This window comes from Labeo rohita, chromosome 19 (genome assembly GCF_022985175.1).
Source record: "Labeo rohita strain BAU-BD-2019 chromosome 19, IGBB_LRoh.1.0, whole genome shotgun sequence".
Taxonomy (NCBI): domain Eukaryota; kingdom Metazoa; phylum Chordata; class Actinopteri; order Cypriniformes; family Cyprinidae; genus Labeo; species Labeo rohita.
In genome coordinates this window covers 33,163,575-33,179,898 of record NC_066887.1, presented here as the reverse complement: position 1 = coordinate 33,179,898, position 16,324 = coordinate 33,163,575, and the positions used below count along the sequence as shown (strand labels likewise).

The 16,324-nt window shown below is 36.6% G+C and overlaps 1 protein-coding gene and 1 long non-coding RNA gene across 5 annotated transcripts; both read left to right on the top strand.

The window, feature by feature from the left end:
* The first annotated feature begins 110 nt into the window (after positions 1-110).
* LOC127181791 (NACHT, LRR and PYD domains-containing protein 3) lies at positions 111-10,207 on the top strand. 4 transcript variants are annotated; one of them, XM_051136725.1, is made up of 15 exons: positions 111-173; positions 827-898; positions 1,144-1,257; positions 1,370-1,486; positions 2,290-2,406; positions 2,530-2,673; positions 2,762-2,878; positions 3,142-3,258; positions 3,382-3,498; positions 3,688-3,786; positions 3,892-5,658; positions 6,797-6,970; positions 7,664-7,837; positions 8,224-8,397; positions 8,859-10,207. In XM_051136725.1, exons 2-15 carry the CDS (start codon positions 849-851, stop codon positions 8,959-8,961), a joined length of 3,384 nt encoding a protein of 1,127 aa, XP_050992682.1. In that variant the 5' UTR covers positions 111-173; positions 827-848; the 3' UTR covers positions 8,962-10,207. The 4 variants fall into 4 exon arrangements, 3 of the variants coding, with proteins under 3 accessions (XP_050992682.1, XP_050992683.1, XP_050992684.1); XR_007829816.1 differs by lacking the exon at positions 8,859-10,207 and having other exon boundaries at positions 7,630-7,692; positions 8,253-8,325; XM_051136726.1 differs by lacking the exons at positions 8,224-8,397; positions 8,859-10,207 and having other exon boundaries at positions 7,630-7,728.
* Positions 10,208-12,863: 2,656 nt separating this feature from the next.
* LOC127181800 (uncharacterized) lies at positions 12,864-14,771 on the top strand. The gene is made up of 4 exons (XR_007829818.1): positions 12,864-12,935; positions 13,830-13,917; positions 14,153-14,266; positions 14,405-14,771. It is a non-coding gene; the product is annotated as an uncharacterized LOC127181800 (long non-coding RNA).
* The last annotated feature ends 1,553 nt before the right edge of the window (positions 14,772-16,324 follow it).

The window sequence follows — 16,324 nt, the reverse complement described above, 5'->3', positions numbered from 1 at the left end:
AGCAGAAAATATAACTCGTGTTTTTCCGTGTGGGCTCGGCCATCCCCGTGAGGGCTCGCTATCTTTAGTGCACAGAACATGCGCAGTACTCTGCTGTTTTTTCCGTCACTGTCAAATGTCAAACAGAAATGCGTTTAGAGTCCTGATATGCGTGTAATGACATGCAACGAAAAGTAAGCTTTATAAAAATGTCAAAAGTTTTATGTTACGTTTTCCATTCGTTAAATATTTCAATGACATATAAGAACATAGAGTTGCCGCTTTAGCACGGTTTATATTATTACAATAATACGTTTTATTACTTATTCGCGCAGAACCCAATAAATATTCATAGTTTAAAAGTTCATAACCTGTTGATCAAACATGGTGAGGTAGTTACTAATTACTAATTACTAACTACGTTTGAAAAGTAGGGATATGAACTGGATTTTGTGTACGTGCGCCGTTTTGTACCCAGACTGAAGATTCTTCGACCAAGTATGGTTAAGTACTACAGGGTTACTTAAAAGTAACTTGAGGATGGTGTGCTCATAATAAATAATGTTAAAGAAACAATGGTGTAACAATTCTGCAGAACTGTTTCTGTATCTCAGAACTGTATATGTTTTTGCCTCATTCATCTTTTGAAGCTTTCATCAATTACGTAATAAGAAAGGAAGGAAACTACAAATATGAGATTTCAGTGTTTGTAAACATTTAACAGACAGGTAGTGCAGATGTCTATTAAATCTGCTTATTTGTCTTTATTAACACTATATTCAGGTAATTTATAAATAATATCTGTTTTTAGTCAGTGTTATGACTCATCAGACTCTTACCTGTGCAGTTTCTTGAAGACTGAATGAATCATGGAGGACACACAAACATTCAGCGATGGAGATTTTTCTCCTGGATGCAGGTACATCAAAATTTTTTTTGACCAAATCTTTATATGATCCCAGTCTTCTAGAAAGACATTGTGTGCCACATTACAGGCTGTTACAGGTGTTCTGAGTGGTTGTCTCTATTGTATACTGGTGCCAAGAATGGATGGATCATCATCACTTTTCAAAAGTGTAAAGCTTGTCTAGAGATAAGATTCTCTATGAGGTTTATCTGCACGTAAAATCAACTATATGAATTCTTTTGTCTATTCTGTTAAAGTAAATTATGTGAGAGATCAAACTCACCAGAGCCCAGCTGTGTGTCCATGAAGAGTGTTGAATCTATGGATGTCCCTTTAAAATTTGCTGAAGGAAACACACCTACTGATCTGAGGTGCGACATTTCTCTCCAGATGCACATAGATAGATTGATGACTGTCAGCATTGTGCAATGTACCGTTGTCATATCAACTGAGTAAATGGTTCCTGTCTCTATACTATTAAAGTCGATTCCAGAAGGAACGCTCAAACTCACCGGAGCCCAGCTATGTGTCCATGAAGAGTGTTGAGTCTATGGATGTACCTTTAAAATTTGCTGGAAAATACACATCAACTGATCCAAGGTACAACATTTCTGTCTGGATGAATAGATAACATTGTACAACATAGAGTTGTTAAATCAACTGTATATGTGACCCTGGACCACAAAACCAGTCTTAAGTAGCACGGATATGTTTGTAGCAATCGCCAAAATGAGCAATTTTTCTTTATGCCTAAAATCATTAGGATATTAAGTAAAGATCATGTTCCAAGAAGATATTTTGTAAATTTTCTACCGTAAATATATCAAAACTTAATTTTTGGTTAGTAATATGCCTAATCTGTTCCATTTATTGTCTCTATGAAAGTCGATTCCAGAAGGAGCGATCAAACCAACCGGAGCCCAGCTGTGTGTCCATGAAGAGTGATGAATCTATGGATGTACCGTTAAAATTTGCTGGAAGACAAAAATCAACTGATCCGAGGTACAGTGTTTCTGTTTGGATGAAAAGATGACCTTTAGCATTGTATAATGTGCAGTTATCATATTAACTCAATTGTTGTGTCTGTAATGACTTCTGTTGTCTCAATTCTATTAAAGCCAATTCCAAAGAGAGCAATCGAACCAACCGGAGCCCAGCTGTGTGTCTATGAAGAGTGTACAATGTTTCTGTCTGGATAAAATCTATGGATGTACCGTTAAAATTTGATTTCAGAAGGGGAAGGCACCTATCAACTGGATGTACCGTTAAAATTTGCGGGAAGGCACCTACAATGTGTTTCTGTCTGGATAAATTGATGACATTTAACATTGTATAATGTATAGTTGTTATATCAGCTGTATATAATCTGTTCTATTATGACTATTATATTGTTTCTATTAAAGTCGATTCCAGAAGGAGCGATCAAACCAACCGGAGCCCAGCAGTGTGTCTATGAAGAGTGGCGAGTCTATGGATATTCCATTAAAATTTGCTGGAAGACGCACATCAACTGATCCAAGGTACAGTGTTTTTGTCTGGATGGAGAGATGACATTTAGCATTGTAAAATGTACAGTTGTCATATCAACTATTTAAATCATTTTTATGTCAGCTCTGACTTCTGTTGTCTCAATTCTATTAAAGCCAATTCCAGAGAGAGCAATCGAACCAACCGGAGCCCAGCTGTGTGTCTATGAAGAGTGACGAATCTATGGATGTACCGTTAAAATTTGCAGGAAGACACCCATCAACTGATCCGAAGTACAATGTTTCTGTCTGGATAAATTGGTGACATTTAACATTGTGTAATGTATAGTTGTTATATCAACTGTATATAATCTGTTCTATTATGACTATTATATTGTCTCTATTAAAGTCGATTCCAGAAGGAGCGATCAAACCAACCGGAGCCCAGCAGTGTGTCTATGAAGAGTGGCGAGTCTATGGATGTACCATTGAAATTTGCTGGGAGACACACATCAACTGATCCGAGGTACAACGTTTCTTTCTGGACTAATAGATGGCATTCAGCATTGTACAACATACGGTTGGTATATCAACTGTATATAATCTGTTCTACCGTCTGTTCTATTTTGACTATTCTTTTGTCTTTATTGAAGTCATTAGAGGTACAAAAGTTCTGCCTGGAGGACACATGACATGTAGAACTGTACAATGTATACTTGTCATATCAACTATATGAACAGTTCTTGTCTCTATACTATTATGAGTTATGTTGTTTCTATTCTATTAAAGTCAATTCCAGAGAGAGCAAACGAGCCAACCAGAGCCCAGTAGTGTGTCCATGAATAGTGGTGAGTCTATGGATATTCCATTAAAATTTGCTGGAAGACGCACATCAACTGATATGAGGTATAGTGTTTTTGTCTGAATGGAAAGATGACATTTAGCATTGTACAATGTACAGTTGTCATATCAACTATTTAAATCATTTTTATGTCAGTTCTGACTTTTGTTGTCTCAATTCTAATGAAGTCAGTTCCAGAGAGAGCAATCAAACCCACCGGAGCCCAGCTGTGTGTCCATGAAGAGCGACAAATCTATGGATATACCATTCAAATTTGCTGGAAGACGCAGATCGGCTGATCCGAGGTACGACATTTCTGTCTGGATGGACAGATGACGTATAGCAAATTTACCTGTAATCTGACTACTTAAGTGTTTTTATATCCTGATTCCAATACATAATGCTGTTACATGTATTCTATTAAGTCCCAAACTGTCTATAATCGCTACTATATTTTATTATTATATGGATATTAAAGTCTATCTATTTTACAGGAAGAAATCAATCCCACAAGAGCAGAGATGTGAGTCCATGGAAGGAGACAGGCCTAGGGCAATGTTTATGCTAACAAATAAGGGAGAATCTATCCCGAGGTACAGCATTTCTTTACAGATAGCAGAATATCTTTGTCTATCACTCTCTGCTGAAAGCTTCAAAATTCAAAAAAATAAAAAAAATTCATTTTTAATTGGTGCCAGATTCAAATCAAGTCTGCTGAAGAAGTTTCAGTGTCTGTGTGAAGGAATAGCAAAGCAGGGAAACCCAACACTCCTGAATGAGATCTACACAGAGCTCTACATCACAGAGAGTGAAAGTGGAGAGATCAGTAATGAGCATGAGGTGAGACAGATTGAGACAAAATCCCGGAGAGCAGCAACAGAGGACAAACCAATCAAATGCAAAAACATATTTAGACTTTTACCTGGACAAGACAAAGCGATCAGAACTGTGCTGACAAAGGGAGTCGCTGGCATTGGAAAAACCGTCTCTGTGCAGAAGTTCATGGTGGACTGGGCTGAAGGGAAAGAGAATCAGAACATCCAGCTTATATTTCCACTTCCTTTCAGAGAGCTCAACTTGATGAAGGACAAAAAACTCAGTCTTTCAGATCTTCTTCATATCTTTTTCCCTGACACAAAAGAAATGAACATATCCTGTGATGAATATAATTTGTTGCTAATCTTCGATGGTCTGGATGAGTGTCGTCTGTCTCTGGATTTTCAGAGCAATGTGAGGTTGTGTTATGTTGGTGAATCAGCCTCAGTGGATGTGCTGCTGACGAACCTCATTGTAGGAAATCTGCTTCCCTCTGCTCTCATCTGGATCACCTCCCGACCAGCAGCAGCTGATCTCATTCCCTCTGAGTGTGTCCATCGAGTGACAGAGGTACGAGGCTTCAATGATCCACAGAAGGAGAAATACTTCAGTAAGAGAATCAGTGATCAGAGTCTGGCCAATACAATCATCACACACCTGAAGTCATCAAAGAGCCTCTACATCATGTGCCACATCCCAGTGTTCTGCTGGATCTCAGCCACTGTTCTAGAGAAGATGTTGAGTGAAGCAGAGAGTGGAGAGATTCCCAAGACTCTCACTCAAATGTACACACACTTCCTGATCATTCAGACCAACATCAAACATGAAAAGGACTATGAGAAGAAAGTGAAGGATGAAGACATGATTGTCAGACTGGGGAAACTGGCTTTTCAGCAGCTTGTGAAAGGCAACCTGATCTTCTATGAGGAAGACCTGAGAGAATGTGGCATTGATGAGACAGAAGCATCAGTGTACTCAGGATTGTGCACTCAGATCTTTAGAGAGGAGTTTGGCTTGAATCTGTGGAAAGTCTTCTGCTTTGTTCATCTGAGCATCCAAGAACATCTCGCAGCTCTATATGCACATTTCTCCTTTACAAATTACAACATCAGTGTCTTTGACCAAACCAAAGAAAGTCTGTTGTCTAAGGTTTTAAACCAGAAGAAATGTAATTTAATATCTGAGCTGCATATGAGAGCTGTGAATGAGGCTTTACAGAGTAAGAATGGACATCTGGATCTTTTCTTGCGTTTTCTTCTGGGTCTCTCATTGGAGTCCAATCATGCTCTTTTACAAAAACTACTGACACAGACAGGAAGCTGTTCCTACAACAAAGAGGAAACAGTTCAGTACATCAAACAGAGCATTAGGGAGAATCACTCTCCAGAGAGATCCATCAATCTGTTTCACTGTCTGAATGAACTGGGTGATCGTTCACTGATGCAGGAAATCCAAGATTATTTGAGATCTGGAAAAATAGGAAAAACCAAACTCTCCTCTTCACAGTGGTCAGCTCTGGTTTATGTGTTGCTGACATCAGAGGAGGAGATGGATGTTTTTACATTAAAAGACTTTATTGGGGCCCAAAATAGAGCAGATGAAGTTCTTCAGAAGCTGCTGCCTGTGGTTAAAGAATGCAGATTTGCTTAGTAAGTCACACTGACAGCAACCACTACATTAAACATTATCAATTTTTTTATTTTATAGGTATAGTTCACTCAAAAATGACAACTCTGTCATTGTTTACTCACCATCATGTCGTTCCAAACCTTTAAGACCTTTGTTTACCTTCGGAACACAAACTAAGATATTTTTGGTGAAATCAGAGAGCTGTCTGACTGTGCATAGACAGTAACCAACTGAAATGTTCCCAGGCCTAGAAAGGTCATAATGACATTGTTACAGTAGTCCATTTGATATCAGTGGTTCCACCTTAATGTTATGAAGCTATGAGAATACGTCTTGTGTGCAAAAAACAAAACAAAAAAAACAACTTTATTCAACAATTCTACTCTTCTGTGCCTATTCTGCTGCCATTTGCGAGAGTACTGCTGAAGCAGGAGCCGGCGTTTTGTATCTTAATTTGTGGTTTGGAACGACATGAGAGTAATCAATGACAGAATTTTATTGTTTAGGTGAACTAATACTGACACTGTTTGATTCAGACTGTTTGCCCTCTAAAGGCCAATTCACACAGCACCAGTAGATGCAGACAAATGGCAGCAGACATGTTCCTTGAGGTTTATAAGCATGAAGCGTGTTAACCCATCTGCGTCTGCTGGCTTTTTTCGTTACTTGTTTTCACCTATTGAACATGTTGAATCAGCATTTGTCATGTCTTGGAACATCTGAGAAGAGTCTGAGAAGTGATGCATTTGGTTGGCTGTTGGCATTGGTATCTGTCTGTATGGTGTAAATTGGCCTTAAAGGGGTCATGAACTGCGTGTTTTTAATTATTTATTTATTTGATGTAGAAGTAGTTGTCGATCATCCTCTGCAGAGGCGGTGTTTAGGCCACAGTATTATGTCATAAAATGACACATTCCACAACCTGTTGTTTTGGCAGCTGTTTTTAGATTAACAAGAATATTTTGAGTTCTGAAACTTAAAGGATGTTTTGACCTCTTATACCTCAAAAGATCAAGGGACCTTGGATTTCTCAGCTTATGACCCCTTTAACGTTGTTTATGTGAATGTTTTATTTCCTCTGTAAATCATTTGCAGTTTACACATTTATTCTATAGTTGTAGCTGGTGTGAATTCACCATGCATCTCTAATTTGTACAGCTTGAGTTCTTGTGGTGTCACAGATGAAGGTTGTGCTGCTTTGGCTTCAGCTATGAGATCAAATCCCTCACATCTGCAAAGTGTTGATCTGACTGGAAACAAACTGAGAGCATCAGGAGTGAATCTGCTGTCTGATGGACTGAAGGATCCTCACTGTAAAGTCAAGAATCTGTGGTAAGAATGTATAAATGTAAACATAAATAAAACATATTTGTTAAATCTAATTTTAAATAATTCAATTGCTTTTGGCTTTATGACAGTCAGTCATTGCAGGTACCATTAAAATAAAACTAAATAATCAAATAAATAAATAAAATTTAATTAAATAAAATAGAAACCGAAATATAGAATATATATATATTTTATACAGTATTTACTCTATTGCGATATAATATAAAAATGATAAAATGGCAAGCAAACCACTGCAGTGGAAAAATGTTACATTTTACACTTTGGTTAGTTGTAACAGGGTAATTTAAAAAAAAAAATGGGAGAAACCAAATATACACACAAGCCTATAATTCCTGAATGAAAACTTGGAAGTTTTACAAAATTAGGTGAGAGCATGCAGCATATAATTTTTATTGGGATTGGACTATAGGTGGCACTGTAACCGTAAATCCCATAAATTAAAAAAAAATCATTGTATTTCTGTCGTAAATTACCTAAAATTGCAAATAAGTACCCTTTTTAGTAATTGATTTAGGTAGTTACAGGCTTTCTCAATAATACATAATTTGCGCCTAAATGCTTTAAATCACTTGAACCCCAGTAATTGCTGCTTGTGTGTGTGTGTGTGTGTGTGTGTGTATGTATATATATATATTGAGAAGTTGAGAGGGTGATGAGTGTCATTGTTCTCTACAGGTTGAGTTATTGTGATGTCTCAGATGAAGGTTGTGCTGCTTTGGCTTCAGCTCTGAGATCAAACCCCTCACACCTAAGAGAACTGTATCTGACTACAAATAAACTAGGAGATTCAGGGGTGAAGTTGCTCTCTGATGGACTGAAGGATCCTCACTGTCAACTGGATACACTGTGGTAAGATTGTATAAATCTTTTTTGTACTTTTCTTCTTATGATGACTGAACAAAATTAATCCCAAAACTAAAAAAATGTGTCCGGTCCTATAATTGAAGATGTTTAATTGTCATGAGATTCTTTACAAAGTGTCTGACAATTTCACTGTCTTTACTTTATGATGTAAACATGTTAAAGCTGCTTTATTTCATACAATTGTTTTGAGGATTTGGGAAAGCTGATATTAAAAAAAAAAATATTTCTTTGATATTGAAATGAACCTGCACCTTAGTCTTGACCTGTTAATCATGTTGTGGATTAAGTCTCTCTTTCTGATTGTGAAGTTCCTGCTTATCATGCTGTAGATCCTGAACTGGGAGACTGAAGAGTGTCATTGTTCTCTACAGGTTGGGTAATTGTGGAGTCACAGATGAAGGTTGTGCTGCTCTGGTTTCAGCTTTGAAATCAAACCCATCACACCTGAGAGAACTGTATCTCTCTGAAAATACACTAGGACACACAGCAGTGAATCAGATCTGTGATCTGCTGAAGGATCCTCGCTTTAAACTGGAAACTCTGTCGTAAGATCATATGAATGTGCCAACATTCTCTTTCATATTCCTATATGAATAATAAGCAAAATTAAATCCCAAACTAATATAATTGAAGAGGATGTTTAATAATCAAAGTGTCTGACATGGTAAAATTATCTTTACAGTAAGTGTAAACATTTAATGATGTAAAGATGTTATATCTCAAAGATCTTCAACCCTGCTCCTGGGGACCCACTGTCTTGGAGAGTTTAGTTCCAACCCTAATCAAACACACTTGAAATGGCTAATCAGGCTCTTCAGGATCACATTAAAATAAACTTGCAGGTGTGCTGAAACAGGTTGAAAATAAACTTTGGAGGACAGTGGGGTGCCAGGAGGACCGTTGAAGAGTTTAAATCAGCTTTAAAAATATATATATATATATATATATATATATATATTACATCTCTCTTTGTGATCGAGTTAATGCTTGTCATTGTTCTCTACAGGTTGAGGAAATGCGGTCTCACACGTGAAAGTTGTGCTGCTCTGACTTCAGCTCGAAAATCGTCACGCCTGAGAGAACTGAATCTGTTCGAAAATAACAGATAGGGACTCATAACTAAGTTGTACTCTGGTTTGAAGAGTTTGTAACCAAATTATAACCGGAAGACAAAATTCAACAAAATTCAACAAAATTCATCTTTGCACTATAGAGGTGTACAGAAGAACACAAAAGTGTCATTTTAGATATATTTACAGATTGTTTAGTAACATTAATGCATTTAAATTTATCATAAAGTTTTGAGATGAAACTAAAACCGCCAGTGGATGGCTGAAAGTGTCTGTCACTGAATCATTCATTCAAATGATTTGCTCAAATGGCTGATTCATTAAGGTCTGAAGCAAGTGACATGTTGCATCCCAAATTGTGTACTTATGCTGTGCCTTTAAAGTATGTACGGTTTTGGTGAAGAAAAAGTACTCACTTTTGTGTAGTAGAAGAGTCATTTTAGAGACTGGGTTTGACCTACTTGAAGGACATTACTGGAGCCTTACTGGAGAACCTGAAATGTGAATTTTACCAGGGACACCCCACCAAAAAAACGTGCAGTTTAACAGAGAACCCCCTCAAAATGCGATTCGGCTAATTTTGGGCTAGGTTCCTGGCAACCTGTGTGAGGATCCTGATTGTGGACTTCAGCTCGGCTTTCAAAACCATCATCCTGGATACCCTTCTGAATAAACTGATGCAGCTCCATGTACCCACCTCCATCTGTCAGTGGATTACCAGCTTCCTGACAAACAGGCAGCAGTGAGACCTGGAAAACTCACTACAAACACCCGCACCATCAGCACTGGAGCTCCTCAGTGGTGTGTGCTCTCCTTACTTCTCCCTCTACACAAATGATTGCACAGCAGAAGACCCCACTGTCAACCTCCTGAAGTTTACAGATGACACCACTGTGGAAAAGATTGTGGACTTTTGTGGATTTCCTCTACCGCTGGAAGAACTTAGACAAATCCTATATGATTATAATTGTGTATTTATTTGGTTTCTTGTTCTGTCTTTGTCCTGTATCTTGATTAATATTCATAATAAATTTCATATCCATTTAATAACTTGTATAACTTAGGTTTTTGGTTTGCGAGCTCTTTCTGTTGCTTTGGCTGAAAGATTAACAGTATAGTGAGACAGGACAATATAATTTTGTGGAAAATTAATATAAATTCTCCTTCTTTCTAAAGAAGTTGATGCAAACATATGAGTTTATCAGTGTTTTTCTATTGTGTTATACGTGTATGCCTTTGGACTTAAATGGACTGACTTGATTTACGCTTTTCTGTGATTACAAATAAACGGAGCAACCATGACTGAACAAGTATTTTTATTCATTTTCCCCTTGCTGGGGAAGTGATGTTGTGTGATGTTTTTAGAGTAGCGCTGACCCGATTTGGTTTGCACCTGCCCAACCTTCAGGACTTCTACAACTCCAGAGTAAATACTACATCTTTTGTTTTGAAATTGAGCACCTGATCAGAGGAAGGCTTACTGGAGCAGATACAAGGAAGCTTGGAGGAAACATAGCAGCTCTTAGAGTGCACATGCAATGTTTAAAAACTCAGGTGCATCTGGAGCATGACCTGTTTTTGGACCTGTTTCCAGATGTTTTTTTCCCCCACTTTTTAATCGTTAAACAATGATTACTTGCTCATGGAGACTCAAGAGATATTCGGGGATATTTTGATGCCATTATTGGACTTCTTGTTTAAGGATTACCCCTTGCTTCTGGTCTGGACATTCAGTTAAGTGTTGTTTTCTTTGTTTTACGGTTTTTGCTAATATATCTTGATTGTTATCCTGCTTTATGCATGTCTGCATGTTTTTCTTCTATGGGGGAAGCATTTGTTTATCACTGAATTTCAAAACACAGTCAGAGTTGTCTTGACATTGAATAATGCTGGTTTACTGATGTTTGAGAGAAACTCTTCAGCTGGAAAGTGTGAACTCCAAGTCATCCATTCTTATGCTATTGGATCTGCTGGCTGCCATTGGCACTGTAAACCACCAGATCCTCCTCTCCACCGTTAACTTGGGCAACACAGGTATGGTACTTTGGTAGCTTCAATCTTGCCTCACATAAACATCTTTAAAGGTTTCCTCGCAATGTCTGGCGTCCCATCAACTAATTTCTGATGTTCATTTTCTAATGTGTTTCTCAAAACCCAGGCTCTATTATAATGGTAAGAACAACTGTTGCTATCACACATTAACCACAGGTCACTCTTATTCTGTCAAGTTGTATCTCTGACCTGTTCCTGCAATCTTGAACTCTCAAGCAAAGTTGAAGCTACTGAAAAAGATATATGATAACCTAATTTTGCTGATTTGTTGTATAACAGCGCCCCCATGTGTCAGCAGCTGACTACTGCTGCTCTAAGCTTCTCTGATAGGGATGTTGTGATGATTTCTTTTTCTGTTTGTTGTTGTTGTTGTTGTTGTTGTTGTTGTTGTTGTTGTTCCTGGACTCTGCTGAGTGTTTGATAAGTCTGGATGACGTGGTTCTGACGGGGGAAACCATCGCATGACTGTTTTAGTGGCTACCACAATGGGTATAAGAAACACTAACACAGTCATACACACATACCTGCTGTCGTCTGTGAAAATCATCTCATCTTCTGCTCCTCCAGGTGTATTAATGAAGGTTTTGAGGTCAACAGGTCGTGCCCAGAACATCCTACATATCAACATTTAAGGCAGGTCAGATGTTAGACACTTTCCATAACTAGAGTGGTGTCACCAGTAACCAACAATTGCAGAAAAAGACTATTTTTCTATCTGTAAATATTTCCAGTAAAGAAGACCAGCAGAGAAGGGCTCAGGTATTTTTTTCCCCAGGATCTGACTTGCTTTGACACAAGATGATAAATCCTTCATATGAGACCTATATGGATCTAAAACCTGCTGTGCCAAATCTAAATGAAATCATGCATAAACTTCATGCATACACAGTTCTGTTAACAAACCTGAAGGCTCTTTGAAAGTAATCTTGCTGCCATCTTTACCAATGAAGAGATCAGATGGTGGACTACAGTGTTACTGCTTCATAGGTTAGGGTAACATATTTTGATAGAATACATTTTTCCCCAAATTTTCCCAAGGCATGAATATAGAGGACAATGACTGATATAATGTGAGTTCTGGGGAAGGGAAGAACACGAAGGTTATATTCTGTACACATGCATTTTTTAAATTATATTTTAAATAGTTGAACCAGTTGTAAATGTTTTTGAAAAATGTTGTTAATTTGTTTCCCCAGTGTGCTGCTGTGTATGTAACTAACACACACACACACGTCTGGTTCATTATCCTTGTGGGGACTCTGCATAGGTGCAATGGTTTTTATACTCTCCACACTGTATTTTCTATCCCCTTACCCTAACCCTACCCCTAAACCCAACCCTTACAGAAAACTTTCTGCATTTTTACTTTCTCAAAAAAACTAATTCTGTATGATTTATAAGCTTTTGTACCCATGGGGACACTAGTCCCCATGAGTCTGTGTGTATTCAGGTTTAGGTCCCCACAAGGATATAAAAACAAGTCCACACACACACACACACACACACACACACATATATATATATATATATATATACAAAATTCAGAGTGCTCTGCAATGTTAAGATGTATCATTTTCTACTTTGTTTCTGAATGTGTGCGTGTGTAAACAAATAATCTCTGATGCACAAGTAATAGTAATAAAAGTTAAAGTCTAAAGTGAAGTCTTTTTATTTAATTTTACAAAACATCACAGAAGTCTAAAGTGAACGAATGTCAATAGATGAACAAGTCTGATAAGACGTTTGTGTTTGGGGTTTTGGGAACGGAAAACGGAAACTCCATTAGCTAGCCACAGTGGCACCCAGTTATCAGAGAAAATAACTCGTGTTTTTCCGTGTGGGCTCGCTATCTCTCGTGCACAGAGCATGCGCACTACTCGGCTGCTTTTGCCGTTATTGTCAAGTGTACAGTAGGAATGTGTTTACAGTGCTGATATGCGTCTAATGATATACATCGAAAAGTAAGCGTTATAAAAATGTCAAAAGTCTTTTTAAGTAATGTACATAGATAGTTTTAACAGAAAATACTCGATACTATTAGTGGCAAAGTGAAGATACTCTTAAAGGTCTTAACTCTTCCTTTCCTTAAATATTTCGGTAACATAAGAACACCGAGTTGCCGTTTTACTACGTTTTATATTATTGCGATAATAAGTTTTATACAGAAACTTTTTAAAAAAGTGTTTATTACTACGAACTTATTCGTGCATAACCCACTAAATATTTATGAGTTTAAAAGTTCATAACCTTTTAAATGACTGTTGATCAAACCTAGTGAAGTACGTTAGTTGCTAAGTTACTAATGAGGTACTAGTCTCTCTAAAAAAGTTAACAACGTTTGAAAAGTAGGGATATGAACTGGATTTTGTTTACGTGCGCCATTTTACACCCAGATTGAAGATTATTCGACCAAGTATTAAAGTGTGATGCATGAAAGTGACTTCTTGGTTAATTAGTTACTAGTACTACAGGATTACTTAAAAGTAAATTGAGGATGGTGTGCTCATATTACATAATGTTCAAGAAACTGTTGTAACCTTTCTGTAATTTGACATTCCAGCCTATCAGATTATAAATTATAATTGAACTGTTTATTTATTTATTTTTTTAAATCTCAGAATTATAAATGTTTTGCCTCATTCTTCTTTTGAGGTAATAAGCGTTCACCAATGACATCTTAAGAAGAAAAGAGAATACAAATATGAAATTTCAGTGTTTGTAAACATCCAACAGACAGGTAGTGCAGATGTCTGTTAAATTAGCCTATTTGCCTTCATTAACACTGTTTTCAGGTAATTTTAAAATGATATTCGTTGTTAGTCACTTTGTCTCAACCAGTGTTTTTGACTTGTCAGACTCTTACCGGTGCAGTTTCTTGAAGACTGAATGAATCATGGGGGACACGCAACCATTAAGTGATGAAGATTTTTCTCCTGGATGCAGGTACATCAAAATATGGTTCCAGTCTTATAAAAAGACATTGTACGCCACATTACAGGCTGTTACATGTGTTCTGAGAGGTTGTCTCTATCGTATACTGGTGCCAAGAATGGATGGATAGATGGTGATATTATCACTTTTCAAAAGTGTAAAGCTTGTCTAGAGATGCGATTCCCTATATGAGGTTAAATTCACTAGTAAAATTAACTATATGAATTCTTTTGTTTATTCTGTTAAGTAAATTATGTGAGAGATCAAACTCACCAGAGCCCAGCTGTGTGTCCATGAAGAGTGTTGAATCTATGGATGTACCATTAAAATTTGCTGAAGGAAACACACCTACTGATCTGAGGTGCGACATTTATCTCCAGATGCACATAGATAGATTGATAACTGTCAGCATTGTGCAATGTACAGTTGTCATATTAACTAAATAAATAGTTCTTGTCTCTGTTCTGTTATGACTTCTGTTGTCTCTATTCTATTAAAGTTGATTCCAGAAGGAGCGATCAAACTCACCGGAGCCCAGCTATGTGTCCAGGAAGAGTGTCGAGTCTATGGATGTACCATTAAGATTTGCTGGAAGACACACATCAACTGATCCATGGTACAATATTTCTGTCTGGATGTATAGAGACTTTTTCTGTTAGTAAAGATTGTGACATTTTTTTGTGAGTGGAGCCTAGGTGGAGGCAAAAAGATTCCCCTGACCGCTTCACTAACGCTAGCTAGTAAGGTTTTTTTTTTAAAGTTTGTTTTTTAACAAAAACTTGAGAAAATCTGATTTTATTTGCATATGTAAGGTCACTCTCTGTTAAACATTAAAATGAAGGATGATGTACATGGTAGGGCATCAGTATGAATAACCAGTTTAAAATATTGATATTTTTTGGTAAGTGCAACTAAATCAGTTTAATTTTCTTGACAAAACTGGCGTCTGTCTATTGACAATAATGCAGGCGGAAATTCCTTTAAATCAAAAAACACTGGTAACATGTGGAGGTAAATGGGTAAAATCTATGGAATGAGAGGAAAAATATGTATTTTTTGTGCCTTTTCATGTCAAAATCGAAATGCAAATAATTTCTATAGAATACTGTCATCATAGACTCCATTTAAAGCTAAATGCAGATGTTTAAATGGACATACTATGGATGAAAACTGCTATGAATATTCTACTTTTAAAGCATAAATTTGATTTAAACAATAGGTCTACGTAATATTCACATGTGCTGTTCACAGGGGACGTATTGTATTAGCCCTACAATTACAGCATGAAATATTATTTAAACCAATTACTATTAACATTTTTACAGAACATCATTTATTTTATCTCACCATTTTGACTTTTTTTCTCGCAAATGCAAGTTTATATCTCCTAATTCAGACTTTATAACTTGATTTAACTCAAAAATAGTGAGTCAATTCTGAGGGGAAAAGAGAAATGATGAGTTGTTTTTCCTTATTAGAATTGTGAAATATAATCATGGAATTGCGAGAATAAAGTCAGAATTTTGAAATATAAAATCAAATTTACTTTTTTTTTTATTCTTTTATTTCTTGGCTCCATAGACTGCTACTTGAAAACTGTAATGTTCTGTGACCAGATAGGCTCTGCCCACAAAAAACATCATCCCTGTTTCAGATTTGTAAGACAATCCCACTGTCTAAAGTCAATTTAATTGAATAACAGTGCTCATTGCTGGGTGACAAGATCTTATAATATGCAGAGAACATTTTGAGAATGACATCTAATCAATATAATCTATAATCTTTTTAAATCTAACTATTTTGTACCATGTAATTTTCTATCCATAAAGGCCATCTTTCCCGGGTTTTCTGCAACCATGATGAATCCTGAATGTTTACAAACCAATAATTGGTCTATAGAGAAATCTAATGTGTGTATAGTAAAGAGAAACTCACCTTCATCTAGTCATGAAGATATTTGTATATTTCAGTTTCAGCAGGCAACTATTTTTACAGCTAATGTTACACAAAAAAAAAAAAAAAAGGTAAACATTTAATGTTATGGATATATTATTTAAAGATGTATGTATCATGCAACAGCCAAATAGTTATTTTAAAGTATATCCCTCCTGTGACATTTCAGTATCTTTACGTTACTTACTTACAGTACATTTAAATATGTTTTTTTTTAGAAATAAAAATTCCAGAATCTGCTAATTTTGAACTTTTTGTATTTGATTGTTCTTTCTTACCAAGTTCTTAATTCCAGCCACAATCACAACAATGCATTCACAATTACAAATGATTAAGCATATAAATTGTCAGTTTGTTCTTTTACACATATGCACACAGACATTATTTCGTACACGACATAGTCGTGAGATGCATAAGAAATCTTTAGACGCTTAACACAAACCATAATCCATAACAACAAAACACA

Bases quoted from the DNA above. Each gene is read 5' to 3' on its own strand.
- LOC127181791 (XM_051136725.1), top strand. From the start codon at position 849: ATGGAGGACACACAAACATTCAGCGATGGAGATTTTTCTCCTGGATGC. The intron at 899-1,143 runs GTACATCAAAAT...ATTCTGTTAAAG, and splicing joins GATTTTTCTCCTGGATGCAG to TAAATTATGTGAGAGATCAA. The intron at 3,787-3,891 runs GTACAGCATTTC...AATTGGTGCCAG, and splicing joins AAGGGAGAATCTATCCCGAG to ATTCAAATCAAGTCTGCTGA.